General features: G+C 42.1%; 1 protein-coding gene across 1 annotated transcript in view; it reads left to right on the forward strand.

The window, feature by feature from the left end:
- The window catches only part of LOC126387779 (F-BAR and double SH3 domains protein 2-like), a 46,432-nt gene that overhangs the window by 25,615 nt on the left and 2,885 nt on the right, over nucleotides 1-17,932 (forward strand). Inside the window, exons 11-19 of the mRNA XM_050040438.1 lie at nucleotides 10,392-10,508; nucleotides 12,038-12,136; nucleotides 12,911-13,063; nucleotides 13,190-13,324; nucleotides 15,311-15,394; nucleotides 15,532-15,715; nucleotides 15,815-16,038; nucleotides 17,552-17,762; nucleotides 17,853-17,917. Coding sequence (XP_049896395.1) covers nucleotides 10,392-10,508; nucleotides 12,038-12,136; nucleotides 12,911-13,063; nucleotides 13,190-13,324; nucleotides 15,311-15,394; nucleotides 15,532-15,715; nucleotides 15,815-16,038; nucleotides 17,552-17,762; nucleotides 17,853-17,917 — 1,272 coding nt within the window. The remainder of the gene's footprint in view (nucleotides 1-10,391; nucleotides 10,509-12,037; nucleotides 12,137-12,910; nucleotides 13,064-13,189; nucleotides 13,325-15,310; nucleotides 15,395-15,531; nucleotides 15,716-15,814; nucleotides 16,039-17,551; nucleotides 17,763-17,852; nucleotides 17,918-17,932) is intronic.

Below are 17,932 nucleotides of genomic sequence, written 5' to 3' on the forward strand. Positions count from 1 at the left end.
GCTGCGCTTCGCAGCACCTCCGCGGGCGGTGTGGCCTTATGCAGTGCTTTCAGTGCAGCAGCCCAGACCAACGCCCACTCGCAAAGAGGACAGCTGCGGTGGTGTGTTTTTTTCCTCCACAATCGAATATCAATTTTCACATTCGAAGGTCCAATTTTTTTCAAATTCGAATTTAAATTCGAATTTAGAATATTCGTTGACAGCCCTAGTAAACAGTGACGTGGGAAACAGATGGCAGGCTAGAGTAAATAATAAACACAACCAGCAGGATCACTTGAGCAGGACCAATTGAGGCCGTAGTTTATAGTGATGTTAGAACAGGTAAAAAGTGATGTTAAATAGGACACAGAGCGGAGTGGCTTCTTGCTTTTATAAAACGGTTACTACATATACCTAGCAATGTTTCATGAAATAAACACACAGAAACAAAAAAATGCAATAGGTAGACAACAAATAATCATTCCTCCACAGCATTTAGCAGAATGGTTTGACAACAGCTCTCATCATGTTGAAGTTATAATATAACCACATATGTATCTACCATATGCAACTATTATGTCACTTTCCCACAGCTGTTGACACTTGCCAGTGATGTCATTTAATGCCTCCACGCCAGCGATAGCTGTGGCCCGAGGTATTATGTCTTTGGGTTGTCCGTCCATCTGTCTCATTTTTGTAAATGCGATGTCTCAAGAACACCTAACGTGGTACAAACGTCCACTCAGACTCAACCATAAACTGAGAATTTGGTGTTCATCATAGGTCAAAGGTCACTGTGACTTTGTCCATCTCATTCTCATGAACGCAATATCTCAATAACACATTAAGAGCATTTCCTCAAATTTAGCAGAAACGCCCACTTGGACTCATCGATCAACTACCTCGAATTTGGTGGTCAAAGGCCGAAGGTCATTATGACCTTGCATATTCTGCTTTTGGCCAAAGGCAAGAATTCATATGCTAATCAAAATTTCACAGAGATGTCTAATTGAATAAAATGATGACATTTTAGATCCCAAAGGTCAAAGGTCAACTTCACTGTGACATCATAATGTTTTGCAAAAACACTTTTCTGGCCGTTACTCAATGTCATAACTCAGGAACAGAAGGGGAGACGTTCTGAATTGGTGACTCTAATCTTGGGTGTCCTCCTTGAAACTGTGCTGATTGTATAGATCTTCTGCTGTCGGGGGGAAGATGTGTGTGAAGCATCCATGTTTTCACAGACATGGACGTAAACTTTAAGTGCAACTTGACTGGTGCGTGGAGGTGTATAACCACAAGGCGGTAATTCTAGTTGTTAAGAGTGTAGACAGGTTAGTTTGCAGTCATTCTCGGAACCCATCAGCTGTATTCGGCGTCTGACTTCCGACAGACGGCGAATACAGCCTCTGGGGGCAGACCCCCGATTTTTTGCATTCTGGTTTGATTTGGGCGGAGGAGGCGAATTTCCGTTTCCGACTTCCGTTTATATATAAGTAAACATGCTGAACCATTGCGATGGATTCAGAGTTTGCAGTGACGCCAATTATGTTCCGCCTCGTTAGTTCACCGCACGGACCGTTTAACCTGGCAACAACTGCAGCCGGCTCAAACGTGATCGGTCAATATCACGCGGACTACAAACAGCCTACAACCGGAAACCAGGGCTCTTCCCCTCTTCATCCGGAGGCAAGATCTCCGGGGTTTGCCTACAGGCTCTACATTCACCTAATGTAGAGTCTGTATATAGAGACTAGTTTGCAGTTGACAATGTGAAAAGTGGGCATAATAGGCTACAAAAAAACATGCAAGCTAGCTAAATATACATTGTTAATGTACCATATATCATTGTAGTTTGTCTGCTTTGGATGGCGATAAACGACTGGTTGATTGGGCAACAGCAGGTATTTCTCCAGTGAGTGTCACAATGGGTTTGCTCGCTGCTCAAACATGAATCCCTGTAGCCTCTTTTTGTCTCTCTCGCTGGCATCTTTGTGGTTTTTTGAGTATTCTGCATCTGACATTTTGACGCTTAATAGACCTTTTTCAAAACAGACAGATTGACGTGACCGTAGGGAAAGCACAGATGTATGTATTTAATAACATTAATGATGGCTGTATTCCATTTAGAGGAGGTCCTGGTATTGTGCATGCAGGCTCACTGGAATAGCTTACTGGCACGCTTAATGGAACTGAGCCATCATTAGTGTTATCAGTTTCACCTGTGCTTCTCCTGCTATGACGAGTCAAAATGTCTGCTGTGATGAAGGTCCATTGGCACAGTAGTACTGTTGGTTCACATAGTATTTGAAAAAGGCTTCTTTAAACACAGCTTTGTCAGTCATGATCAAGGACCGTTACTATCCATTTTATTAAAGGGAAATTTCGGTTTATTTCAACCCGTCTCCTATCGTCCTAAATTTGTTTCAAGTGACTAATGACATAGAAATAATAATTAGCATGTTAGCCGTTAGCCTAGATACAGCCGTAGCGTCAGACCTGTTAAAACGAAAATGAATGGGCATACCTTCAAGTGCAAAGTTAGTCCACTAAACAAGCTTTTTTTCCCACAAAGACCGCCTCATATCGTTAGGATAAACGTCAGAGAACATATAGAAAACGACATGTAAACATGTTGTCTTACCTTACCGGTGTGCTGCCATGTTTGTTTATCCCTCTAGCTCTGCTTTCCAAAGCGCAGCCGAAATATCGCGAGAACAAGCAGCGATCTCATACCGTGCCTGAAATCTCGCGAGAACAAGCAGCGATCTCATACCGTGCCTGAACAAGCAGCAACAGCTGGAAGGCAGAACCGGACAGTAGCCTGAAAAGTTCATTCATTTATTTTATGAAAGATTTATAGAATAATGGCTGACTTTTTGCCAGACTTCGACTTTGTGGAGGAGGAATTTGATTTTGCAGAGTTTGATGGCCGCCCTTATTTATTTGAGCCAGAATACACTGACGAAGAGCTTCGTGAAATTGAAGAACGGAGGAGGAGAGAGAGAGAGGCGCAACAGGTAGAGGACGAGAGAGGAGGAATGGCTGCTGCAAGGCTGCGTAGCTCTGGAGATTGGTGGTGTACCTGTGAATGCTGTGCCCCAGTGCCCACAGAAGAGGAATGCCTCTGTTGCAAGGAATGGGACCGGTTGCAGCCTTATTTTCAAGGTCTGGATGTGACCGAGGACGAGACACCTCCACCTGGAGTAGTATCCAGCTGGGCTTTATCTAGAGCTCGCGAGATATATTTCGGCCGCGCTTTGGAAAGCAGAGCTAGATGGTAAACAAACATGGCAGCACACCGGTAAGGTAAGACAACACGTTTACATGTCGTTTTCTATATGTTCTCTGACATTTATCCTAACGATATGAGGCGGTCTTTGTGGAAAAAAAGCTTGTTTAGTGGACTAACTTTGCACTTGAAGTATGCCCGTTCATTTACGCTTTAACAGGTCTGACGCTACGGCTGTATCTAGGCTAACGGCTAACATGCTAACTATTATTTCTATGTCACTAGTCACTTGAAACAAATTTAGGGCGATAGGAAACGGGTTGAAATAAACCGAAATTTCCCTTTAAGTGCATTAGAGTACAGTACAATTGTTAATTTGAGTTGTGCCAAGGTGCACTTTCACATTTAAAGACAAATTAACAACACCACCATCACCGTTACTGCTCGTTCATTATAATGTCAAGGAATCACAACCTTTTGGCTTGTGTCCCCTTAAAAAGAATCACTGTGCCAACCTTCATCATCCTGTAATATTTTTATACATTTATATTTCTGTTAGTCATGAGCAGCTCCTGCAGTGTGATTTTTTTTTTTCTCAAATTGTTTGGTTTAAATACATTTTAGACAATGGAAGTGCTGAAACTATCATGTGACTTCCAAGAAAATATGAATTAATTCTCTTCAATCACCTCGACTCATTTGGAGGGTCCCAGTCCCTGTTAAAGTAACAGTACAGTGAAAACTGACTGGAAGAGTTGGGTCAGTGGTGCAATCTGTCAGAAGTTCAACGGATGACAGTTTAAGAGACAACGTGCCAAAACCAGTTCACGTGCAACAAGTAGTTCATGGACATCCTGATGGCTGAGCGAGTCAAACGTGTAGCAGATGGCTTCAGTACCTGGTTTAGATTCAACTCAAAATAGATAATGTCCACACTGAAACATTTCAACAGTTAGCAGAAAGATTGCTGGTAAATTTTGAGTAGACCGTTGTGGTCTCCAGAGGATGATGTCTAGTTACTAGGTGATCACCTGAATTTTACTCGAGTGCCACCACTAGTTTATCATTAATGATGTCTCTATGTATTAGAATTGAAGATATGGATTATTAATCTGCCCAACAGATGACCTCTACGTTTAATTTGTACTTTATGGAAGGATATACGAAGAATATACTAAGGTTTTCCATTTAAATTGTTCTTAAAGTGTTGCTTACAGTGCACGCTTGTCTTATCACTTGTCTCAGTTCTTTGACTTTTGTCCACAAACATGCTTCTGATTTTTAGGTCTTTTCAGAAAATCTGACATAAAAGGGCAACAAATGTTAATTATTACATGGGTTATCCAAATGTATTTGAGTTATAAAACAGTATATGAGAAAAACATATGTGGAGTTTAAAGGTAAATACTGTATATGTTTATGTCAGACCTCTGCAGAGACCCTTAAATAAGCAGCATCATAGAATCTTAGTAATGACTTCATGAACATTAGACAGCAGGACATGACCTTCGACCACTTGCAAACGTACAGTATTTGCTCGAGTTTGAATCATTAACAAGACTTTATTACAGTCATATTACATTATTGCGTTCGGCTCATATGCAGTCAAGCCATGTGCAGAATGCGGCGGCAAAGAGGTTGAACTTGATTGAATGTTGTCTGACAAAGTGTAGCAACAGAAAATACACAGAAGTCCACATTAACACAAACACATTTACCTCATCATTACCGTGATGACTTTCCGTTACTGTAAAATCCTTCCTTATGTATGATACTGTTAACACCTGTCGAGCATGTTGGTATCTGATAAGCTTTCAAATTCATGGATCTATTACTGGAAAAGGACTTCCTGGATCTTAACGCAGATTACAGTAAAACGATGGTTCCTTTTGTTCAAAGCTTGTGAGCCATTAAAAATCAGTAGTGTCTAGTTAAGGCCCTTTGTCATATTTCAGTTCCACAAAAGCGACTTTTCCCCTCTAAACTTTATATTAAATTAAAATTATTGTTTGAGGGTCGATGAGGTAAAACTCAAAGATAGGAGAACAGTGCAAAATCTGAAAACACGTGTATCAGAACATTTTTTTCTTGTTTCCAAATAGAGGACGACCAATACTGACTTTATAAAGGCCAATTTTCTAACATAGTTTGGAACAGGAAAAAGCCGATAGCTGATCGTTAAGCCAGAAACAGACCACTTTTCATCTTTGCCCCCCCAGTTTCCAAGTGGTGTTAATGTTGGTCCTGCTGTCGCAAAGACAACTGGATTGCTTTCTGTTTCTCTCAGATCATAGCAATGGGGCTCTTTTTCTTTTTTCTGGGTAGAGTTTCCTTTGTCTTCAGTTGTTCCTCCATCCACCGTTTCTGCTACTGAGAATAGTAAGTAGGGATGTCCTGATCCGATCTCAAAGATATTGAGGAAGATCAAGGCATTTTTTGATTGATCAAGGTTGGCTGTATTGAGCTATAGAGCCAATCCGATCCTTTGTTTTACTTCAGGTGTCACAAAGGTGTTTTTACTGGTGAAGCTTTCATGCACGTCATCCACTCTTCATCACTCTGCTGTAGGGATGCACCGAATATTCGGTAACTGAATATATTCGGCCGAATATTGCAAGAAAACACACATTCGGTATTCGGTGGAATAAGTGAAAAGCAGGGCCGAATAATAGCGGCGTGTTTTGATAACGCAATCAAACAGCATGTGGTGACAGACGGAGTAAAATGTCGACAGTGTGGCGATATTTTACTCCGTCCGTCACCGCACTCGCATTTGCGACTAAAAATAGTTTTGTGTGAGCAAAATAAATCATTCAGCACGCTGTGTGAGTACAGATTTCAACCAGCAGCATAAACGAAAGGCGAATCCCGCCGGTTGTGGGTTGAACGGGGGTCACAGACACAGACAGGAATGTATTAACAACGGTATTCGGTACTCGGTATTCGGCCAAGCGTTTAATTTTATTCAGCTTCAGCTTGGGCCACAAATTTTCATTTCGGTGCATCCCTACTCTGCTGTCTGTCTCCACTCTCTGTGTAAGAGCAGGAGCGGAGCCCCACCTATGACGAAACACCACACACCATAAACGACAGCAAAATTCAGTATGAAACTGTTTATGTTATTTACCTAATTTGTGTGCAATCATTTCCTTTAAGCTCAGTGTGAAAGAAAGTATGTTGCATTTTGCTTGCTTGCTATCTGTGGTGTACGGTGTTTCACCACAAAGCTGCATGAGAGCAATTAACACTGGAGAGTTCTCTATTTAAGGGACAGAGTAGGGATAGAGACGTCGGTTATTTTCTACTAAATTATTTTGTTTTAAACAAACTAAGGAACAGCTTGGATGCAGATTTCTTTCTTTTAATGGACTGCAGAGCTGTTCAGTTATCAAGCATATACACTGGATTGATTTTAATAACTTTAAAGTAATTGAAGTGTCCATTGTGCAGCTGTATTATCTAGGACAACAGAGGTTTTTGATCAGGACTCATTATCAGCAGATAGTCAATATTAAATGACTCAGACTGGGATCAGGGCCAAAAAAACTTGATCGGAACATCCTGAAAAGTATCTGTATAGAACTGACACTGATACTGTTTGGTAACTGGGGATATTACCAATAGCTACCATCGAAAACAAAAGCACTATCCTTCTTCCTGTTCTGCACAATGGCTGACTGATTTCCTTTGTGCCTTACCTCGAGCCTTCATTTTGCCGGGAGATCGTAACCTCTCCATTCTGAATGGACCACAAGTGACTCCCAAATGCATCAAGTTTATAAAAAACACATTTTATTTTGAAGTACAGTGAATTTTCGGCACAGAGCTGTTATTTTGAAGGGCTGTTTCCTACTTATTACTGAGTAACTAACCGATAGCTACTTGACAGAGGCAGCAAACTAGCTCAACAACATGGCCAAGTGCTAGCATGATGCTAGATATATTAAACTGTGTGGACCTTGAAGTAATGACTCAGGAGAAATCTGGACCAGTTGGGAACCACTGTTTTAGAGAACCTGTCTAAATGCTGATGTGTCATTGTCCTATAATCATTACATTGGGAAAAAGGTGCCTATTTCCACTCTAAGTAAAAGGTTTGAGCACTTCTTCCACCACTGCCTGAAGCAACACCAGTGCAGACGTGTTCCTTCAGTGCTGTTTTCGATCTGCATCTCCTGCTGTGGCCTTATCAAAATCTGCTCGCCCAGCTGCCTCGCTCAAACACTTGGGGCTATAAAAGTTTTGTGTGTAAAATGTTTATCGTACAATAGCAAATCCCACCTCAGTCATGGGCACTAATGCAGATGCAGTGTGTTCTGCACACCTGTTCATGAAGTCCATAGTGTCTTCGATTTTCCACTCATACTGGTCATTTATAGCATTTTTTGGCTCCATATAAAACATTAAATATCAGCATAAATGTCAAGTTCAGTCCAAAAATATTTTACTATCTAGATTTAACACAACCCTGGAGTGCAAATGTGCCAGTGGTTTATTGATGGCTGCTGCTCATGAATGTTATGTATCGCAGTCCATGTCTCTCACACACACACACACACACACACACACACACACACACACACACACACACACACACACACACACACAGCCATACTAGTCCGGTCCTCCTTTGCACTGGTCCTCTGCTCTACTGGACAACACTGGACAATTTGTTCAAACTGCAAATGCTGGCGTTGTTTTCATTGGAAGTCAAACAAGCAGCAGCCTGTTCCTAAAGAAAACATTAGTGGTGGAGAGCCTTCCCTCCCTCCCTCCCTCCCCTCCCATACCACTTGCACCAGACAGAGGGATCCGGTAAGGAATAGAGCTGAACTGGGAGGGAGGGGCAGGAGGTAGGCTGGGCCCTGTGAACTGCCCATCTGTGAAAAGGAGGCATTGTGAGTGGGCCTCATCAGAGTGCACTGACCCTCCCCACCCAGGCCCTTTCCCTCCATACACACACTGCTGTCGGCATGTGGAAACCTCTTAACTCACATTTTAGGGATGTTTTAATCTCAATAAGGAAGAAAAGTCCAGTCTGAAACAGTAAAATTAAACTGTCTTTGTCCACCTTGGTTTGTAGAAAGCCATCCCACCTTAAAATCTCCAGAAATATAAGAGTGATGCTTCTTGGGGCAGATTTGATGCATGATGTAAGATACTAGTCAAATTTCACCTGTTGTAGTCATGCTGGACCGACCTGAAGCTGAAACTACTGCAGCAGATCGGCGCTGCTGCGATAGTTTTGGCTCACCAGACAGCCAGCGGAGTGGCCTGCAGAGTGCCATGGCTGCTTCCTGGCTTCAGGCTGATTCTGTGTCCTGTCTGAAGTTAAACCCAGCAGCTCTGAGCTCTGTTGCTGGCCTCAGAGTTCCGTGGCAGGCTACCAGGCTTTGGGGCACTTGGTGACACTTCTGCCTCTTGTCTAAACTTGTTCTTCTAGCCCAGATGGGCTCTTAGGTATTAACATTTGACAACGATTGATTTAACGTGTTCTGTACTCAGTAGTACCGAAGTAAAGATGGATTTTTGTAATCTTAATGTGTATATAATTTGTTCCATCTGATAGAGGTCCCAGACAAAACGCACTGTTCTGACTTTATGATTTACCACTAACCAGCATATTAAATCTAAATCACCTTGATTCTTTTAGCACCTGCCGTAGATGTGGATGAAACCACTTCTGTCATGGTGATTTATCTTATCTGTTGTGGATGTGTTTCAGTCATTCTCCAAGGGTGATTTGCAGTGACGTTAGAAAAGTGTTTATTAATCGATGTTGTTTGTGTTCCACCATAACTATAGTGTACCCCAACTTTCATGCAGAACGTCAGGGAACTGCTTTGTACGGTCTTCAACAGTAATTTTTGTTTAGTAGTTTGTGTTGCACGTCTGCCTCGACCAGAATCAAGGCAGTGAGTTTGGTGACGTTACACTGGGGACTATTATGATTTGCAGTTGCTGTGATCGGACAAAATTTCAAGGTCACACAGAATTCACAGGTTGAATTTACATTGATGGTTGTGATTGCGACAGCCTGGAGTGGCTGATCTACATTCCTTCATTTACACTGTGATACACGGGAAGGTGAGAAGATTGCTCCTGTTCCATCACTGAATATGGAGCTAATCTGTGCGGTTGCTGTATTTATGTTGTTTGAATTTGCAGTGATGATGGCTTTGTTAGATGTGCGTCACTGAAAACAAGTCACAGTAGCTCTCAGTTCCTTTTTTAAGAAGCTGTTCGGGATGTGCCTTGTTGTTGTTGTTCAGGGAGGAAGATGAAGTGGCATTAAAATGGCAGCAGGAAATATGTAGGTTTTATATACTTCTGCTACAGTAAAGTGTGATTTCAGAACATTTATCAGAGACATCCACAGTGCGAGGGAGATGTGAGGTTTTTATTTGACCTACTGACACGTCTTCATCGTGGACTGAGAGAAGCTGTTGGTTCTTCACTGTTGGTTCTCAGTGTGAACAGATTTTCTCCCTTCCTCTTACATAATTGACAGCCAGCTGGGTTGTAGACTTTGAGATTCATAAATGAATGTAAGATGAATATGTTTCCTTGATGATGATGATGTACTACCTAAATGCAGCCTGCAGAACTGGCCTGAATGAACAGTGGTGATGCTGCTGGTGACTCCTGTATATCTTTCCTACAAAACACTTTTTAATTAGGCCCATGTAACATGTAAAGAGGAAGTTGCCACATCGACACCACAGAGGTGGTAAACATAATTTACACTGGTGGTTCTCTTACTGGCAAACCAAAGCTCCTCTTAAAGGTGTCCTGGTGGGTCGTTGCATTAAGCAAGATTTTATTTCAGAAACATTGTTTTCACAAAGAAGTTATCATGTTTCTCTGTGAGATCATTTTGAGCAAAGATTATATCATTGTATTACATGTACAACCTCTTTGTACGTAGAAATCTCATTGACATCTTACCTTTGTTGTAAGATTTTAATTTCACCTCAAACATGTCTTCCTTAAAGTTGTTGTGAAGGTTTGTTCACAACAACCTCATTGACTGATATCCAATAATAGGTCAATATCAGCCCTGATATCAGTGGTTTTATATACCTGACAGTATCTTTGTTATCTTGGATAAATGTTATGGTCTTGTTCACCTCCTCTCTGTCTTTCTTTCTCTCTCTCTCTCTCTGTATATTTGTAGGTGGCTCAGCTGCAGAAGGAAAGTGGAACGTCAGAGGAACACAGTCTGGATAAAGAGGCGAGGAAATGGGCGAGCCGCGTGGCCCGAGAATACAAGAGCATCATCCATACCCAGCGGGTGAGAACCAGATCAGACACCGATATAGCACCTTTCAAAACAGTTACAAAGTGCTTTACAAAACCGAATGAAACAAGATAAATGCAATAAAAAGCAGAGTACACATAACAGAGTACAACACGCAATAATAAAGCAGTTAAAATCACCGAAAGGCAATTTTAAACAAGTAGGATTAAAAGATGATGATGTGGGCAGAGGGGAGATACAAGGTGTTTTCAGACCTTACAGATCTGAGGCCTCATTGAGAGGAACAATCATCAGAAGAGCCACTGTCAAGGCCTGACTTGTGCCACAAACTCGGGCCACAGACGCCCACTGACAGCAGACCGTTGACCTGGTGTGTCAGGGCCCTTAGGAACTGATAAAGTTTGCCTTGGAAACAAAGAACTGAGCTGCACATACATGATTTTATACTGACTTTTTGTCTATTCACCACACTCCTAGCCTCCATAATTCACACAAGGATTACTGTGAATAAATGTAAAAGTATATGAATAGATTGAGGAGAACATCAGTGTTGATGGGACGTTCTGAGCCTTAATACAATTAAATATATATATTGAATGTGCAGCGTGAAAAAAGTTAACATTATTAGGTTTTGTCACTCCTGTTCTTTTTCTCTGTCTTACTTTTGAACCTACAGTAAACAACCTTTAAGGGGCTGTGGGGAATGAGCAGCAAGTACAGTGTAATGTTACCATGGAGGCAGTTAGTTAGCTGCAGACTACAGCTTGAGCTCAGTTTTTGCCAACATTTTGGGCAAACCGGCACCATTAAAAGTTGCCAAATTAGCTATTATTTTTCACCTTGTACCCATGAATGCACAGATAACGATCACAAGATAATTTGATACTGAAGAACACTTCAAAACATGAAGATCCTCAGGCAGGTTCTGTTATAAAGAGCGTCTTTTTTCTATGATTTTTAAAGCAGGTTTATGGATATTTTATTTGCAGTGTAGGAGGTTAGAGAAGACCAGCTGAACTAAATGTACAAACTACAGTGATGTGAGAGAGCCTTACTGGTAATATCATGCATCATAGTAATATATCAGAGTTGCCAAATGTTAATGACCAGCAGATATGTTTATCCTCTCAACTGGAATTCGGGCTTTTCCGTACAGCAGCAATGTGAGTCAGTTTGATAATAATAAACCTGGAGATCATAAAATCATCCACCATGTGTGAAGGAAGGTATGATGAAGCAATACAACGCAGGATGTCAAGAGATCATCATCATCACCTCACGTTAACCCCTACTCCTGATTTTATTGTGAAAGTCAGTCAGTGAAGATAAACGATTACAAATTCCATCAGTGACGTTGTTTTCCAGTAAACTAGGATCAAGCTGTTTCCATTAAACAGGAAGTGAGTCACTCTGTGTCCAGTGAGGCTCAATCAATTGTTCAATTAATGGCTTCATTGTTTGATTTCCGTCTGGTGCTCTCTTTATGTAAAAAATAAATTTTGGATGATTGTTTCAAATTGTGAGCTGTTGTCACATTTTCCTCTCGTGTGTTTTGTTTTAAGGCCCTGGAGGATTATGGGACGCAGGAATCATCAGAGCAAAACAACAGTGAGCTGGAGACCAAGATGGAGGTGGCCAGGCAGAGTCTTCGGAGGGCAGAGGTAACGTGTGTGTTAGAGGGAGGGAGGGNGAGAGAGAGAGAGAGAGAGAGAGAGAGAGAGAGAGAGAGAGAGAGAGAGAGAGAGAGAGAGATTCTGTTTTCTCAATCAGTGTCCTGTTACTTAAAGTAGGCCCAGTACTCCCCCTACTGGTTAAAACAATGAAGTGACACAGATTAGGATCTGTTACTGCTTAAATGCATCTTGTGTATCATCACAGAGCTGCATTATTATGAACTATGATATTCTTGATACGCTGTGACCCGGTCGCCATGTTGGAAACAGTCGAGCTGAAAACACCAGCTTCTCATTTTACAGCTAAACAGCACACTGAAATATGCTTCTGAAAACATTTGGGGAGAGAAATAGGCAATGCAGTCACAGAATCTTGATTCATATTTGATCGGCGACAATTTGAATTCAGTTGACGAGCAGTGATTGACATGTTTGACAGCTGTGTTTAGAGACTCCTCAACTCTGATTGGTTGTTTTCAGTGCACTTTGGTAGATTATAGCCAATGTCATCAGAAGCAGTAGGAAGAGGAGGAGCCTGATTTTTTTGTGCCTCTGTATAAATTTAGTGTCAGTTTCAACAAATATGACAAAAGTTGATTTAATAAAAGTTGCCAACTGTCTCTTTAAAGCCCGAACATGGTGTATGATTAGAAGCATTCCACCGTGTGCCAGAAAATTTTTTTGGGAAAGCAGTTCGAACTGTAATTTAACATTTTATGAGTTCTCATGTTTGTTCATTGATTCTTTATTTTGCATTGTCAGACGGTGAAGGTGAAAGCGGAGGCTCGTCTGGACCTCTTGAGGCAGGCAGGTGTTGCTGTTGAAACGTGGCTGAAGAGCGCCATGAACCAGGTGATGGAGGAGCTGGAGAACGAACGCTGGAACAACCTCAGTACCCATGATCCTTCACTCTCTGTAAGAATTTTAAGATCATATTTGTAACCCGTCTCCATAGACATCCAGTTCACTGAAGTTTGTTGTAGCCATAAAAGTACAGATTATCTAGTGTAATTAAAAAGTTAATCTGTCATATCTTTGCAGGGAACAGCAGATCTGGAGCGAGAGGATGAGGAGGAGATGGAGGACAGTGGTGAAGTGTTAGACGACAGCAGCTCCAGCCCCTCCAGCACCTTGAAAAACTATCCTCTCACCTGTAAAGTCCTCTACTCCTACAAGGTACCAGCAGGAAATAAACAACTGCTTTCTATGAGCACCTTTGGCCTCCAGTAGACCTGCTAATGTCACTACAGCACATACTTATAAATAATATGTGTATAAACAGGGGACCTATTATGTTTTTCCTTATTTTCTGTCATATATTCATATATGATGGTACAATGTTGGATGTTCATATTCATATACGTAATATACATATTCATATTGTTCATTGCCAAAGTTTCTAATAATGAGGTAAACAGATGTAGAAGTGATCCCTTTGAGCAAAAACCTCAGACTTCAGACCCATCTGAATACTCTGTTTCCAAAGTTTTATCAACTTTAGGAACAAGTTCACATCAGCTCACCACGGATTTCTTTATAATGTCCTCTGCTCCCGGCACATTAGTGAAAGTGTTTACTCGAGGTGTAACAGTAACATAACGGTACACGTATTCACCCTGAACCATTCAGTACAGGATGTTCAGTTTGTTATGCAACACACATTCAGTACTCCTTGTGACCCAGTCAAAACAGTCTATTTATGACGAACATAAAAGCTGGAGCCTAAGTTTCCCAGGAAAGTTTTGGCAGCGTACTGGATGCTGTCTACATTCTGTAGCATGCTAGCCAGTTTAGCCTGGTTAGCCAGGTTAGTTAAGCTCAATTTGTGCTTTGAATAGTGTCATACTGTATGCTGACACTTTCCAGCTCAAATTGGGTATATCTGTGGAAACACTGCATACTTTTATGATGGTATTGCCCAAATGTTTTAACTAGAGGGATGAGACAAAAACAGAGTGGAAGGGGAGTCCTTCTCTCCACTGCAGATTGGGATTGTGCCAAAGGCTCGGTCACCACTGTGTGCACATACGCATGCACATTACTGTAACTGACATCATAGAGAATACAAAATTAAAGCATGTGGTCAAAGTGCTTGAGCTCCATGACCGTGTGCCTTCACGTGTGCGTTTTAGTCAGTCAGTTGTACCTGCCCTGTGTAAATGTACGCAAGCTGCATTTCAGGAATTATTAACAGATGAGAGTCTTATGATGGAAGATCAGATTTACATTATTTCAATGACATTTGTGTCATTTATTTTGTTCATCTTATCGACAGTATGCAAGTATTTGTTTGCCTTAACTCTTACAGTAAGAATTACGGACAATAAATCACTGTGAATGTTACATTTTTCAAAATAGAGGAAAAATTATTTATTTTCTGTACCAAACCGTGGCCCCAAAAACAGAGGTATATATTGAACTGTGAATTTTATGTACCCTTACATCCTTAGGGTTTACATTATGTTGCCTACAGTGCTGCATGTAGCTGCATGCTAAGATCAGGGAAACGTGTTATCTTTGTTACAGATGTTGTTAATATCTCCCTGATTTCGGATCATTTTCCTGCTGGACAGCCTGTGCAGGTGTGTTGAGAAGTGGAACGGAAAGTGCAACTGTATTTCATTACAGTCATTCACTGGCTGCAGTAACAGTGCAGACATGCAGAGATGTGGAAGACTAGAAACACTGACCAATCAGAGAAGACTGGGCTTTCTCTTGAGGGGGGTTTAAAGAGACAGGTGTTAAAACGGAGCATCTCAGACAGAGGGTAAATACAGGTGTTCCAGCACAGGCAGTATCAGGAAAAATAAAGTGTTTTTTTGAACATTAAAGCATATAAACATGCTCAAGTAGAAACCCAAAATACCTGAATGAACGTGAAAATGAGCATAATAGGTCCTCCTTAAATACTTCGCATCATTTTTTGAGTTGCATGTAATTGCAGTAAGCAACACCAAGTGTTTTTAGGCACAGAGCCACTGAAAACAGAAGCGGTGACTGAAATGGGTTCAGATTCAGCCACTGAGACAAAATCTGTGTTTTTGTGTTTAGTGTTTTCGACACTAACATTCAGGAGACGATTGTGTCGCCTCACTTGTTTTTATGCCTTCGTTTCACCTTCATGCAAACAAAATGCAAACTCCTCTGTTTCATTGTTTCTAGGCGTCTCAGCCGGATGAACTGACCATTGAGGAGCAGGAAATCTTGGAGGTCATTGATGATGGGGACATGGAGGACTGGGTCAAGGTACTCTACATACTATATATTCACACATTTGAGCTATGCTGTTGAATTTGTAGCCACAGATTTTAGTGTTTTCAGCTCATTTTGGCTTTTGATGATGTGGATTTCCCATCAAGAGTTTATATTTTGTGCTTGTCCAGGCCAGAAACCGCAGTGGGCAGGTCGGCTACGTCCCAGAGAAATACTTGCAGCTTCCTTCCTCTAACAGCCTGCTGAGTATGCTGCAGGCTCTGGCCGCGCTGGACGCCCGATCTCATTCCTCCAGTAACTCCACTGAACCTGAAACCGAGCTACCAACCGGCTCTGTAAACGGGGACTCCAGTGGTGAGGGGACACCTTTGCTAAATGAATGCTTATACAACCAGTTTCTCTGTCAGTGTCCCGTTATATTTAGTTTCTCAACCTGTCCTCCTCCTGTTGCAGTGTCATTTGCGAAGGCCCTTTACGACTACGCGGGACAAACGGATGACGAGCTGTCATTTCCAGAAGGCGCCATCATCCGCATCCTGAGCAGGGAAACCCATGAGGATGACGGTTTCTGGGAGGGAGAGCTTAACGGCGTCGTTGGTGTCTTCCCTGCGGTTCTGGTGGAGGATCTCGCTGGTGCCAGTGAGAACGGAGATGGACAAAGAGATGGTAGCGCACAGGTATGTTGATACTTCAGGGTCTCTGTCTCTATCTCATGGCAGAGTGTATTAGAAGCACAGACAGAGCAGCAGAGCGCCAAGCGTAGTGAAAGCTAAATTTAATCATTCCTTAATTTGATTAGATGAAACTGGCTGAAACTGGACACCCCATGGTCCAGCACTGGGTCTAACCAGCAAAGGGAATTTTGTTTTCCCTTGCACCTGCAGCAGCTGCTCCTCTAATCCACCGATCTGATCTGATCAGCGCTGATCAATCTGACCAGAAACTGATTAAAAGTCTTAAGTATGATGATCAGAACAGTTTTTTCCTCAATTCTCCATCCTGCAACTCAGACTCAACAAACTGCTGCTGAGGAATAACTGACGAGGGGCAACTTACTTTCTTGTTTTTTTCTTTTCTTTTAAAGGCCCTAGTGTCACTTTGTATCATTCTGTGTCCCCTCTCTAAATTCTGAGGTTTTTCAGGTCCGTGAACGCAGCGCAGGAGCTCTCCATGAATTCTTTTTTCCTCTGCAGCAGTTCGTGACTCATGGGGTGGATAATTGATCTGTAGAGCCATTCAGAGCCGATCAGATCAGACAGGAGCAGCTGCTGCAAGTGAACACAAACTTTTACAACCAGCAGAATGAACTGTTAAGCCAAGGTCAGATCAAAGATTCCCAATGACACAAAACTGTTTCAGAACGTTGCAGAGAAAAGTTGCAGCAGTGTGAACTGGCCGGTCTGAGCTTGACTCAAGCCGGCTGATGGTGTCATCTGCAACTCAGCTGGTCTCAGCTTCATTTATATTTTAAGAAGCTACAAATTATATTCAGCCACAAAATAAACCTGAAAAACTGGAAATCAGAACAGAAGTACAGAGAGTTGTTGCATAGAGATGATACACTGTCTCATCTAGTTGCATAGGTGTGAACTGGCAGGTTTTTAGAACGTTGCAGAACGGCACATTGCAAGTAGTTGCCTGTTTCTGCTAGTCTTGTTGCAAATCTTTGGTCTGAACTGGGCTTTAAGTTTCACTTTCAACGCGCCTGACGTTCTGCTGCTCTGTCTCTGCCCCAAGTACACTGCACTCCAGCAGTGTGGTGCTATAAATAGCCAAGCGGTATATATATTCCAATAGCTCTTCTAATAAACGGTCCAGCTCCAAAAATAGAAAATCTGTTTGTGGTGGGAGACGTTTTAATCATGGCGAGTCTCTAAAAATAAATGAATGTGTGGGAAATCCTGATTGATGGAAGGTGCACACCTGTTTGTCCCACCTCCTGGTAACTGTTGGAGCTCTCCTAAATGTCAGCAGCGGTACCGTAGCAGTTTAAAAAAAATGAGAGAATAGTCTTATCCCATTTAAAAGGAAATTTATTTGACCACATAGGACTAATTTTTGACTCTGGCAGGCTTAACATATACAACCCCTGGTTAGCCAAACACGGCCAGAGTTCGCTAACATTTTGTAATATCACACATTTTAAAGTTTTCACTGTGTACATTTATATTTTTGCCTCCTGATTTCAAGGCTTCGCCCTCCCCTTTGGCCCAGTGTGAACGATCCCCTCGCAGTCCCTTCCAGCCCGGACCCCTCCACAGCAGCCCCCTCCAGACGCCCACTGTGTCGTCTCCTCTGTCGAGTCCCTGCAGCGCTACAGCCTCTCCCATCGGCCGACCACCTTCCTATCACAACGGACATCACAGGCCGCCACCAGCGTCGCACAAAAGCCCTTTTCAGAGTAAGACTTCCTGGTTTGTCTGTGTTAAAGTGTGATGGTGGTGAAAGGAAGGTGCTTAAACTGTTAGTGATGGCAATCTGTTCTAATCAGGTCCAGTCCAAGGTTCCCCTCAACCTCCCAAATACCCAGAGACCAGCTCCGGCACCATTCGACCTGTGAGTAAACATCTG

This window comes from Epinephelus moara, chromosome 3, assembly GCF_006386435.1.
Source record: "Epinephelus moara isolate mb chromosome 3, YSFRI_EMoa_1.0, whole genome shotgun sequence".
NCBI lineage: Eukaryota > Metazoa > Chordata > Actinopteri > Perciformes > Serranidae > Epinephelus > Epinephelus moara.